General features: G+C 43.1%; 1 protein-coding gene across 2 annotated transcripts; it reads right to left on the bottom strand.

Annotated features, from left to right (window-relative positions):
* Positions 1-1346: 1346 nt before the first annotated feature.
* Positions 1347-5880, bottom strand: LOC118789204 (probable phosphatase phospho1). 2 transcript variants are annotated; one of them, XM_036545560.1, is made up of 3 exons: positions 5725-5880; positions 5120-5175; positions 1347-2867 (listed from the first exon to the last, which is right to left on the bottom strand). In XM_036545560.1, the coding sequence occupies exon 3, from the start codon at positions 2824-2826 to the stop codon at positions 2062-2064; it is 765 nt and encodes a 254-aa protein (XP_036401453.1). In that variant the 5' UTR covers positions 2827-2867; positions 5120-5175; positions 5725-5880; the 3' UTR covers positions 1347-2061. The 2 variants fall into 2 exon arrangements, with proteins under 2 accessions (XP_036401453.1, XP_036401446.1); XM_036545553.1 differs by having other exon boundaries at positions 5749-5880.
* Between the last annotated feature and the right edge of the window lie 6044 nt (positions 5881-11924).

Here is an 11924-nt window from a genome sequence, read left to right as displayed (position 1 = left end):
TTCAGCTGTCTAAATGGATAACATGGAAGAATTATTTGTAGCGTATGTAAGTGGCTCTGGATAAGAGCACAACAAAATGTGAGTGTAATTACTTTCATAAGGAAATAATTTCATGGGAAAGAAATTGATTTGATGCATAATGATAAAAACAAATGGGAACCCGTTCCTTTTAGTTTATGGCTTTATATTCCTATCAGCAGTAAGATATGACATACATTTCTCATTCCAAAACAAGGTTTCACAGACAGGTTAAAAACTCAGCACTAACACAGAGTTAAATCTCATTGGCCGGAAAAGGGAGGATCAGTCCACCTGTACGTAGCTTTTGTGTTGAATGTGGAGACAAAGTGTGGACACATGTAGAACACACATAAAACCGTGGCCTTACAAATCACAGACCTGAGGTGACCATTTCGTGCAGCTTCATTGACATCAGTGACGCAGCAGCTCTCCAAGGGCAACATGGGATCAAGCCGATTTTCAAGCCCCTTTGGGTCTGAATGTGTTGCTTTTTCAGCCAATAGATGCCGCCTTTGTACCATGAGCAGCCATGTACTGAGGAATGGTGACAAGAGCACATTCCAGAGGAGGACAATTAACCCTGAGGCACCATCAGAAAGCACTATCATCTGGACATCTAAGGAGGAGCAGTTCATGAAGCATTGTTTATATGCCTGTATTGCAATTACCATCACCAGCAATACCATTCCGTTCAGCCATTAAAACTAGTGTTTGTAATTTGACATGAACTGATGTGATCCATCAACACTTCATAATAAGCTCCCCGTTTCTGCACCAAAACAGGACTGCTGTTAAAAGTCAGTCAGCCAGCCAGCACTGTTGAGGTTTTGAAGGCCCTCCCTCTGGCTCACTGCAATGAGCGTCCAGGGGCAGATTAGTGAGTTAATAAGGAGCATAGTGAGAGATCTGTTGCCCTTAATCTAAGAAGAAGCAAAGATTAACACTGGTGGATGGGGCCCCACTGGCTCAGGGCATTTGAACTAGCTTCATTTTTCTTTAGTGTGAGCATTTTAAGTTTACTGCAGTCCGTGTTGTTCTCCTCCATCGTGATAAAAGTTACATCACCCAGCCTGACGTTATGAAAATATGTTGAAACACAGAAAAATAGTTTTTCTCTAGAGTGAGCATTTTAAGTTTACTGCAGTCTGTGTTTTTCTCCTCCATCATGGTAAAAGTTACATCACCCAGCCTAACGTTGTGAAAATGTGTTGAAACACAGGAAAATAGTTTTAACTCAAAGGCCTCAGTAAATGGTAACCCGATCCAGAAGCAACTGGGGTAAATGATGACAGAGCTGATTTTATTCAGATGCCTCGTGTTGGTGGGCTGAACTTTACCCTTGTCAGTAAGCCATGGTGTCACTGTGGACTACCCCAGGGCTGGTGCTCAATCTTAAACAAAGGACTCCAAGCCGAGCCTCACCAGACAGAGAGGCTCCTGTATGACGGAGATAGTGTTCCTGTCCTGAGATCACAGGAGAGACCTCAGTGAGACCATCCTCAATATATAGCTCTCTGTATGTGTTTTCCATTTCTGTTACGTACAGTAGTGCATACAAGTGCATCATTTCTTCCCCACATATGTAAACCCTGCTACATGAGGTGTTTCTGCATGCCTGTTTTTACCTAGTCTGCCCAGAGGACAGATTTGTAGTGCAGAATACCTACTTCTAAGTCTGGAAAGAGTTGCCCTATTTCAGTTTGGCCTACTTTGCCAATAATTGGATATTCATGGTTCAACCCTGGGGCGTTGCTTTCCCATGATAAAATGACCTTTCCTAGCCACAGTCTAATCACAGCAGCTAGATGTCACCCGTGTCACTGACAGGACAATAATCCAGTCTGACACCTTGCATAAAATAAGTGTGCGGTGTGGAAGGCTAGTGTTAAAAAGCGTGGGCCTTCCCAGGTGGAGGTGCCTTGACACCTGACATTAACGGGCCAGGCAAACATCCACAAGTCTTTACCTTACAAACTTATAAATCCCTGCCTGCACCGTTGGGAGCCAGTGTGTTATCTGGCCAGGCTCTTCACCATCACTTCATCTCTCTTCCACTAGCCTCTTCAGGTGGTCCACTACATCCTCGCCGCTGGTCCAAGGTGCCACCGCAGGTTTGAAGTCTGTAGATCGAGCCTCTTGGGCCTCCACTATCAGCCTGTGCACTGGGTAGTCTCGTCGAGGGAAAACGGTGTCAAGAGGCCCCAGACTTAGCAAGGGGCAGAAGTCGTTGGCACCATCACCCACATAGAAGACCCGCTGGAAGGGGCGCCCGCGCTCCCGCGCCCTCTGTGCCAGGTAGTCCCGCACAATGACTTGCTTGCACATATTCTCTGGGCATCGGGCACAGTCGTGGGAGTGATAGGGAAGCAGGAGCAACCGACCACTGCCATCAAAGCCGGCGGGGTTGGTGAAGATCTTCTGGAACAGCTGCCGGGCGCCCACCCTGTGCAGCCAGGCCTCGATGAAGTACATGTTGGCGTCGGACACCAGCACGGCCTCGAAGTCCTGGGGACGGGCGCGCAGGTACTGGAAGAGGGCAAGGATGCCAGGCGAGGCAGGGATCTTTTCGACGGCGGAGCGGATGTCGTCCTCAGGCACACCCTGCTCGGCCATGTAAGCCAGCACCCGCTGCATGTGCTCGTTGTAGTGCCCGGGCCTGTAGGAGTCCATCAGCCAGCCGGGCAGCTGCCGCCCGGGCGCCGCCTGCACCACCGCGTCGTCGCTGTTCTGGTCCACGATGGTCTCATCGAAGTCAAAGAATATAAGGAAGCGCTTGTCAGAGAGGTGTGCGGCGGGGGCCGCCATTTTGCCTGAGCAACAGGGGGGTGCCAGCTCTGCCTCCTTGCCTAAAGGAAGGGGTGGTACAAGAAAGCAATTGAACACAGGATCCTGCATGGTGCTGTGGCTCAGCTCTGATTGCACTGCATGACACCACAAAGACTTCTCTCCTCTCCTTTCCTCTCCAACACCCTCCTCTGCTCTCCCTTTGTCTCTGTCTGGAGGGGGGGGTCACAGGCAGGGAGTCTGGGAATAGGTTAGTGCACAAAAGGAAGAGAAAGAGGAGCAGATGGACAGTGAAGGAGAGAGAATGAAAAGAGAAAAAAATTTAATTGATAAAAGAAAACAACACGGGCAAGTCTTTTTTTAGTTCACACTGATTTTCAAAGAGCTCTCGTTTGAATCACATTTAAGCCTATGTGAATTTCCCACAGCTGATAGTGAAATATAGTAACACCACATGACAAGCAAACTGTTTCACAAAGCTCAAACTCAGTTTGGACTGTTGAGACTAAGAATGTAAATACTGACATAATCTGACATACAGAAAACCTATGCCCAAAATGGAACCCTTAATTAAATGTGTCTCAGCCCAGATCCATAGGGCATCAGTTGTATGATTTTGTTCTTTTAAACAGATTTGAGTGAGGTGTTTTCCGATTACCACTGATAATGAAATACCACATTATATGTGACATATACAGACAGTTAGTTAACTGATTTATACCCCACTACGGTATAAATATATACAAATTATTAGTATTACTCAATATTTCTGCAGCAACATGAATTCATATTCTATCAGGTAGAAGTCATACTAGAAAAATACATACACCCAGTGTTATAAATAGAAAAACGGTTTATATTGATTGAGGTTCATATGGGGGAAAGTTTCGCATTATAATACAATCCAATAACCGAAATTGATTTTTGTATTGATATTAGACAGATGATCTTAACCAGATGAAATTATTTAGCATTCCAAAATAAACTACATAATCCAAACACTATTGCCCATTACTACTAATAATAATTGCAGTCACAGTAACAGTCATACAAGTTACGTTTACGGATCACTCCAGTTTAAAAAGAAATATTTACTTCCAAAGAAGGATGCCAATGCAATACGAACGGAATGCATGCTTATTTTCCTTCTTCAGTTTTCACCTTTTTCACACTGACTTTTGAATCGCTAATAGAGCATCAACATCATCAAACCCCCAGCGACCCCACATTATATATTTATACCACCATGGAAAACCTCAGCAAAAGTGTGAAGATTGTGCTATCAAATACCAGGCGTTGGCGTTATGGTGCACTGTGACACTTGTATTCAACAGTCATTGGCTTGCGAGTATGAGTAGAGTATCCAAGAACTGCATGAACTGCTATTCTATTTTTGGCTTCATAAATTGCATTTTTGCAGCGTTTTCTTCTTCTTTATTGTAAATGAGGGTATCATCACTTGTGAAATACAGCAGTTTTTCAGTAGGTTTGACGACCGAGTCGCCAAATTGCTAAAACGGATTTACTTTTTAACTGTAGCACACATTATGGCAGTGCCTCTGAGCTGTACCCATTCTCGCAAGTTACACCGCATCAGCGGATTTCGACGCAGTAATAAACTGTGACATTTCCACGATATTGGTATACAAACGCATAGGACACTGCTAACGCAAATACAAATCTCCGCTCTGGGAGTCGCAAAAAGAAAACGTCCACCAACTCATAGAAAAGGCGCCACTGTCGATTATATCAAACTCGCCAACCGTCGGTACTTGGCGACAGTCGTGGGTAGCCTTGGCTTCCGTTTCAACACGGGTTTATACTACAATAGCCTAGGAAAGGAAAATCAACATAACTGCTGTCGTGAAAGTTGTCCAGCAGTGCTCATATTCGCTCTCTATCATACGGGCTGGGAGTATAGTGTTGTGCAGCAACGGGACACTCAGGATTTAGATTAAGAGAACTGTATAAAGACATGTTACATCATAGGTTTGCCTGGCCACATGCGTGGCCAATCGGTCGTGCAAACTCTTACGTGAAACGCGATTAAAACCACTGATCGTGTGTATTCGCGACAAAAAAAGAACGAAAATCGTAACCGTAGTTTATCTCAGCAAACGGGATTCCACTGCTAGCAATGCACTGGTGAAGGTTTGTGCGTGAATAGGAATTCTTGATTTTTCTATTTGGCAGCGTTAACCTGAAATCAACTCAATAACGAATAATACAATATAAGTTATTATATATCGGAGGCATGAAACTGGTGGCAATGGTGCAATATAGCGGCAAGTTCTGTCTCACACAGCATACTAACCTTTACAGTAGTGTCAACAACGTGCTCTTGGATCCGTGTCCGCCCGTTCAGATTACCTGTAATATGAGCAAAGCAACAAACGCTTGGTCTTTAACACGAGCTGGTGCAGTAGAACTTGTTCCACCCACAATGTGAACTGTTAACCATAATCCTAAACCCAATGCTTTCCCAATATTAAACCGTTAATTGATCTTAAAAAGTAGGTTGTCTGATTTCATCAGTTATCTTATGGGAGATGTCATTTGATATAGAGGGACGTATGGTCGTAATTCTAATACCGCACATTCCAAGGACAACTCGAGCCGCAGCCCTTTCGCGATTACTGCAGTGGGCTAGTTCACACAATGTCCAGCCTCCGCACAGCGATTGCTGTAATAGTCTACTGTATGTAATCCTACTATGTGTTCAATTTTTCAATGTTTAAGATTATGAAAACCATAAAAATGTTCAATTGGAATTTACCGGTTGTACATACCGTGAATTTTATAAAAAACAAAAATAATAAAAAGGCCGGTTGAGACTTTTTTTCAAGTAACCAGAGGAAATGCCGTCTCATTTGTGCATACGAGAACAACAAAAAGATCAATCACGTTAAAGAATCTGACCTAAACTGCATTAAAGCACCGTACCGGCGATTCAAGCCTTCAGCGCAAAGTGCATCCAGAGTCGTATTCCCCATTCGTTCGGGCTCTTTTTTCATACTTTCCGGTAGTCCTCAGCCTTCTGGTCCGCAGTGAACACATCTGTCGCCCGGACACGAAGAATCCTCTCCAATGGAAACAATTTCGGCCTTTTTTAATGGGCTACCAAAAGCACAGAGCGGCTGTCCCGATGACGTCCAGACCCGCGGGCCAATGACGCGACGCCCCAGTCTGCGCTCTTTAGCTTAAAGGGGACCGGCGTTGACCCTTTCGTTCTTAATGTATAAAAATCAAACATTAATGCCGTAATTAGCCATTACTAGTGTGGCGGAAATAAGACAAAAGTTAAGATTCTCATTACTAGTGCACAATATACCGAGGATAATATCCATTTAAAGTAAAATGCACGTGGGATCTGGTTAAAGCCAACAATAGCCATCGGTGATGCACACTGTGTTCCTCTGGAGACCCAAGTATAGACTAAGGGTCAAGACACATGATTTAAATGAGTAATCATTCTCCAAAGAACAGTGATTCAAGGCTATCTGTTAACTTTTCATGTAAAATGCAGTTAGCGAATGAATAATAATATATCAGTTAACCATGCGAAATTACATAAATCTGGATTTGTTAAATGTATGAATGCATGCCTTGTACATTCAATTAGTTAATAAATTATTTTACACAATATGCTTTTTATGTTATTTTTTTCTATTTTAATTTATTCATTTATTTCCTGAATGTACTGGATTTCTGGATTGTAAAAAGTCAAAATGAAATTTTTATTGCCACACACTGACCGACTAACAAAGTGATAAATGGAAAAATATTCAGCCCTATCACTATTCCCAAAAAGGACAGCTCCAAATCAAACATTCAGTGAAGAATTACAGCATTTTTAGAAATACAGCGAGAGAGTGATGAAGCTGCAGGTCTGAAGGAAGCAGCATTCATGCCCCATGAGAGTTTAAGGAACAGCAGCTTTTTCACCCCTTCAACCCCCCCCCCCCCCCCCCCCTTATCTCTCAGAGACTGAGCAACTCCCACTGCCTTCCCTTCTTTAGGAGCACTCTAATGATAAAGTGCAAACTGGCTATTTTAGGAGCTGAGAAGAGGCACAGGACTGGAGGGGAAGCTACTCGGTGTGTCATTCTGTCTCTTTTGTTGCCTGTGTTGTGAGAGTAAACCCTGTTTTTCCACGTACACAGCAATAAAGGAACACACACATGCGCACACACTCAGAGGGTGCTGGGGAAATGAGTGCACTTATCTTCTTTGTCATACCACTTGCACTCCCTCCCTCCACCCTGGAACACATGCTACTGGTGGAAGGGATAGCTCCTGTCATACTAAAAGAAGAAGCACTCGGTAAGCCTTGGCTCTGAAAATAGACCAGGAAATACCCTCTGCACACACACGCACACGCACACACACACACACTTTGGTCCAGTTGTTGAGAACTTGATCAGCTGGGGCAGCTGAAGAGTCACCAAAGCAATCCTAGCGAGCCTTGAACACTGACAATTTCCCATTTTCTGGGGCCATCGGAGCTCCAATATCCTCAGCCACTCTCTATTCAGACAGGCTGAGGCTGGCACTGCTGTGGTGAGGAAGGACACAATTAGCATTTAGTGGCTTTGACTTGAACTGACCCAACTGCTGTAGCAGACTCAGTCACCAGCTGAGATCCATCTCACTTCAGCTGTGCCAAAGGGTGAAAGTATCCCGCGTCAAGGGCAAAAACAGACAGGCCTGCTACCAACATACAACACACACTCTGCAAATCCACAGCGGAGGTCAGTGACGCCCTGCTCCGAAGTGGAACTGGGCAATCACACTGTCAGCTGCTGTGGCCTGAGAAGGTGGCTCTAAAGGTCAGTCCTAATACTGCGCTAACAAAGACCCATTGTATAAAACCAGTCCAAAGACCCTGCAAACGGGAAGGAAGGCGATTACACAGTATGCTCACCGTTAATCATTGTTTTTGGTGTTCAGCGTGTTGAAGGGCAGAGTGGGTCATTTCAGAACCTGAACAAACCGGCAATCTTAGAACTACAAAGGTGCTGAAAACAAATTTTAAAATCCTGTAAGCAGAGCTAGAAATGCTCAGTTCACCTCACAACTTAACAGGGCCTCTGGAAACAGAACTTTAATGCACCTCAGGCTTTCAGTCTCCATTGTTTAGTAGACTTAGTCTGTCTTTAGAACCATGCCTGATAATATTTCAGGTATTTCTGTCTGCAACCAAGCTGAAGCGTCACCCAGTTGACCAATACCATCACGCTGGTCACTGTTCCAAAAACATGTTAAAGGTTTGAGTCGTCTACAATCCAGAAAAAATCAGTGCTGTGAGTTCACAGTTTAACACATTTAGAAATCTCCATGTACTCTAACATGTAACACCTTAGCTGAGAGGGCTTTTTGTTACAGCCATTACAGCATTACACTGTGGCTTTGCTGCCCAGCTGTCTTGCAATGGCTCTATTTTTGACAATAGATATATGGTGCAGTACAGGACTAAGAGTTACAAGAGTCCAGAGCTAAGAGTGGGGAAATCAACTCTTAGATAGGCCACACTGTACCCTTTCCAAGACACTTTGGGTAAATTCAGATTCTATACAATAGGACATAATGGCAAGCTCAGAAGTCAGTAACACTGAAAAAATAACAACAAAAAGATATAACATTGCTTCCATAGCTCTTCCACCCTTTGGGTGACCCGGCACATGTACATAAACTGTCAGAGTAGCACAGTGAAATGATTGATAAATTCTTCAGTTTCACACCAGCAATAGGTTAGCTTTCCTGCTAATGGCCTTTCTGCTTTGCAACAATAGGTCCGATCCTCAAACAACCATTTATTTACCATTTGTAAAGCATTCCACAGGCCTCCATCATTAAAGGTAAACAGTTGCTTCACAAGAGAGCCGTCACAGCAATTCATCCTAAAGTTTTTTTTTTTACTATTATTAAAATGTCACTTGAAAAATAACTGATTAATAAAGTATGCACACATTCACAGAAACAAATGTAACAAAGCTGAGTACAATTTTAAAATATTCATTTGGAGTTCTACTCTTTACACTCATTTTTTGACTACCTGTGTTCTGTATCTGGTTGAAAATACATTTACCTACTTTTGACCAAAATCTAATGAGGGAAGGGTCGCTGGTGCTCATTGTGCCCCTTTTTGCTTTCAATTTTGAAAAAAAAAATGTATACAACCTATGATCATGTCCTAGTTAGATGCATGCATTAGACACCACACACATCATGCTTCTTGCTACACAAAGCCATACAAGTCACCATTAGATCATCCCGATGGATAACCAAGATAAGTTTGGATGTCCATTTGGTGTGATATTATTTGTCATTTGTAATATTTGTAATTTTTTGGTGAACACAGGTAGGTTGTTTGAGAAGTTACCCTCTACAATAAGCTGGCCAGTTGCTTGCATACCTGTACCTTTTCACCAGCACTCCCAGAAGCCCACATGATTCTTTTTATCTAAAAGCCCCTTTAGGGCAGTTTTTAAGAAAGAATTCCCAAGTGTCTGATCAAACAAACTAAGCCTCTACAAATCAACAATGCAACAATTTGTGTGTCAATGTAAAAGTGCCTCAAGAGTTCATTTTTTGTTTACTTTGTCTTATTGCCCCAAAATAAATGCATATCATCTTGAATTAGAAATACCAGTTGTATCAGGGGTTTTAGACTGAATTCCAGGCAGGCAGCATGCACCACTTGCATTTTTGTGCCTTCTTGACTAGAGTTAATTGCCTGTGCCTTTTCACTCTTCTCTGAACACAGTGATGGTGGAGCTGGTCTGTTCACCTGTGACCTGGGACAACAGACAGCGTCTCCTATTCTGCTTTGATCTGAATTTTCTCATGTCCATATTTCCTCCCCTGTGAAACCACTCATTGTTTATCATCCTTAAGGTCTGTACAATTTCTTTGATAAGCTGGAGTTCCCCCTATCTGCCCCATCCCCCTCTCTACAGCTTTCACATCCCTCCACTCCCCATGATTCGCAAAGCTGGCAGGCAGCTGGGCCGTGTGCTCACAGGAGCGTGTCTCCTCTGACCCCTACAAGCCCCCTGCTCTCTGCTGTAACTTGTGGGCCCCATCTGTCTTCTAAAGTGATCTTCTATCACGTCTGCTCTCCCTTTTGCAGGCTCCTCTTCGGGCCTGTCCTTGAATGTCTATCCTTTCCAGTTCTCGACTTGCAGGCCTGTTTCTGCAAGCATACGATGGAGGAGGCAGCTTCAGCCCCTCCTCTCCTCTCTCCTCTTGAAAGAAAACATCACACCACAGTCCAGGCTGCCCACACTCACTTAGCCTATTGGCTGGCCTGTGCCCTTCCTGTCACTACATAACAGGAGCCCACTTTATCTCAGCACGTCTCACAAATACACAATAGTAGATCTTACGCCATCTGTTACACGTGCCATTCACGCTATGATGGTATTTCAACAGATGATTTCTCAACATAAGCAAGAGGAAATCACACACAAAAGGTCATTATGGCTACATGTTTTACTTTAAAAGTCAGGAAAGTCTTAGAAATTAAAAACAGTCCAACATTTTCTTTTCAACTGTAGACATAACTGAGAGCTGCACAATGTGTACCTGCTTCACAGGAAAATACAGAATGCTACATTGAGTGGTTAAAACACATAAAAAATACTTTTCCAAAACATCCTTTAAGAACTCTTTATTGTTTACCTAACATTGATTTTAGTAGAAAGTGCATTCTATATATGTAGAAATATGATACTAGAGATTAAATCCTTTATTACGGTATCAATTCTCAAAAACATATTGCTTACGTTGTTACTGAGCAATTTGGTCATGGAAGACAAACTCAAAATAGTGTCTTTGCATAAGTTTTTGGCAGCGAGTAATGAAAAAAAGAAATATCTGTACTAGTCATTGGTAATGAACCCAGCGATAGTCTTTAAAGCTTGAATTAATTTAGAAGTCTTTTGACAGTTCCAACTTTGAAATTGGGCAACCAATACCCAGGATCATATTCTTACATATATAACAAACATGAGAAACAAAAAATAAAAACAGGAACAAGTATGGTACATTTCATAGATGGGATATAAATTTGACAGAAAGAAGCTCTCAAATAATAAAGGACATTGACAGATGAGGGATCAAGAGAGGTATGGAGGTGTCAGGGGATGACTGACAAGCAGTCAATGAAGAAGCACCATCAGCCACGCCACACTCCAACTTCTGTTCTGCTCCAGTAAGGTCAGGCTTGAAATATAACAGGTTGGGTAACATTCTCCAGCATTCATCACTGTCCATCTCAAACTGGACTTTTACACCTCCTTTAGCTGTCTTCAAAAGCAATTCTCTCCACCCACCCACTATACCACTTACCCACAATACTTTCTCACTCTACTCCTTCACCTCAGGCACCGCAAAGTGCAGATGATTTCATGGACAAAAAGCACTACTTAACAAGCTGATTTCAGTTTATGAGATGGCTTGGAAGAACGCACAGCCAGGAGTTAGGCAGGACAAGTAAACCAGTTCCTGAAACCAGGTTTTACTCATCCATACTATGTAATCCAGTTTATCACACCGCAGAACACAGAAACATTCACAGCAGACCATGAACATTCAGAAAAAAAAACTGTCTTGCAGCCAGTCCATCAGAATAAAAACAGTTTCAAAGGCTGAACAAACTTAGGTCCTGTAAAGCATCCTCTGAACACAGAGTTCACTCTCTGCTGCCACTCCCCCCCCCCAACACACACACACACACAGACACACACACACACGGCAGGATGGCAATCAGGGAGCTAAACATGGCACCAAAGAAGGGTTTAATGAATCCCCTTTCAGCTACAATGTAAGCCACTGAAAAAGGGACTATGAATAGACATGAATTACTATGAATAGACATGTAAGCCAAGGAATTACTATAGACACACACATGCAGTGAAGGCTGAGGTGTGACAGCTCCGTGTTGGACCACTGCAAGGGAAGAAACTCTAATTGAACACTATTGGCTTAGACCCTTGCCCAATGTTATTTAAATACATACAATTCTGATAATCCCCATTCACACACATGGACAATGTTGGAAGCGATTCAGTTTAACCAAGTTCCCTTCTTAAGGGTTTGGCGCCAGTGCCACTCCA

This window comes from Megalops cyprinoides, chromosome 1 (genome assembly GCF_013368585.1).
Source record: "Megalops cyprinoides isolate fMegCyp1 chromosome 1, fMegCyp1.pri, whole genome shotgun sequence".
NCBI lineage: Eukaryota > Metazoa > Chordata > Actinopteri > Elopiformes > Megalopidae > Megalops > Megalops cyprinoides.
Note: the sequence above shows the minus strand (reverse complement) of the source record. Positions and strands in the feature narration are given on the sequence as shown.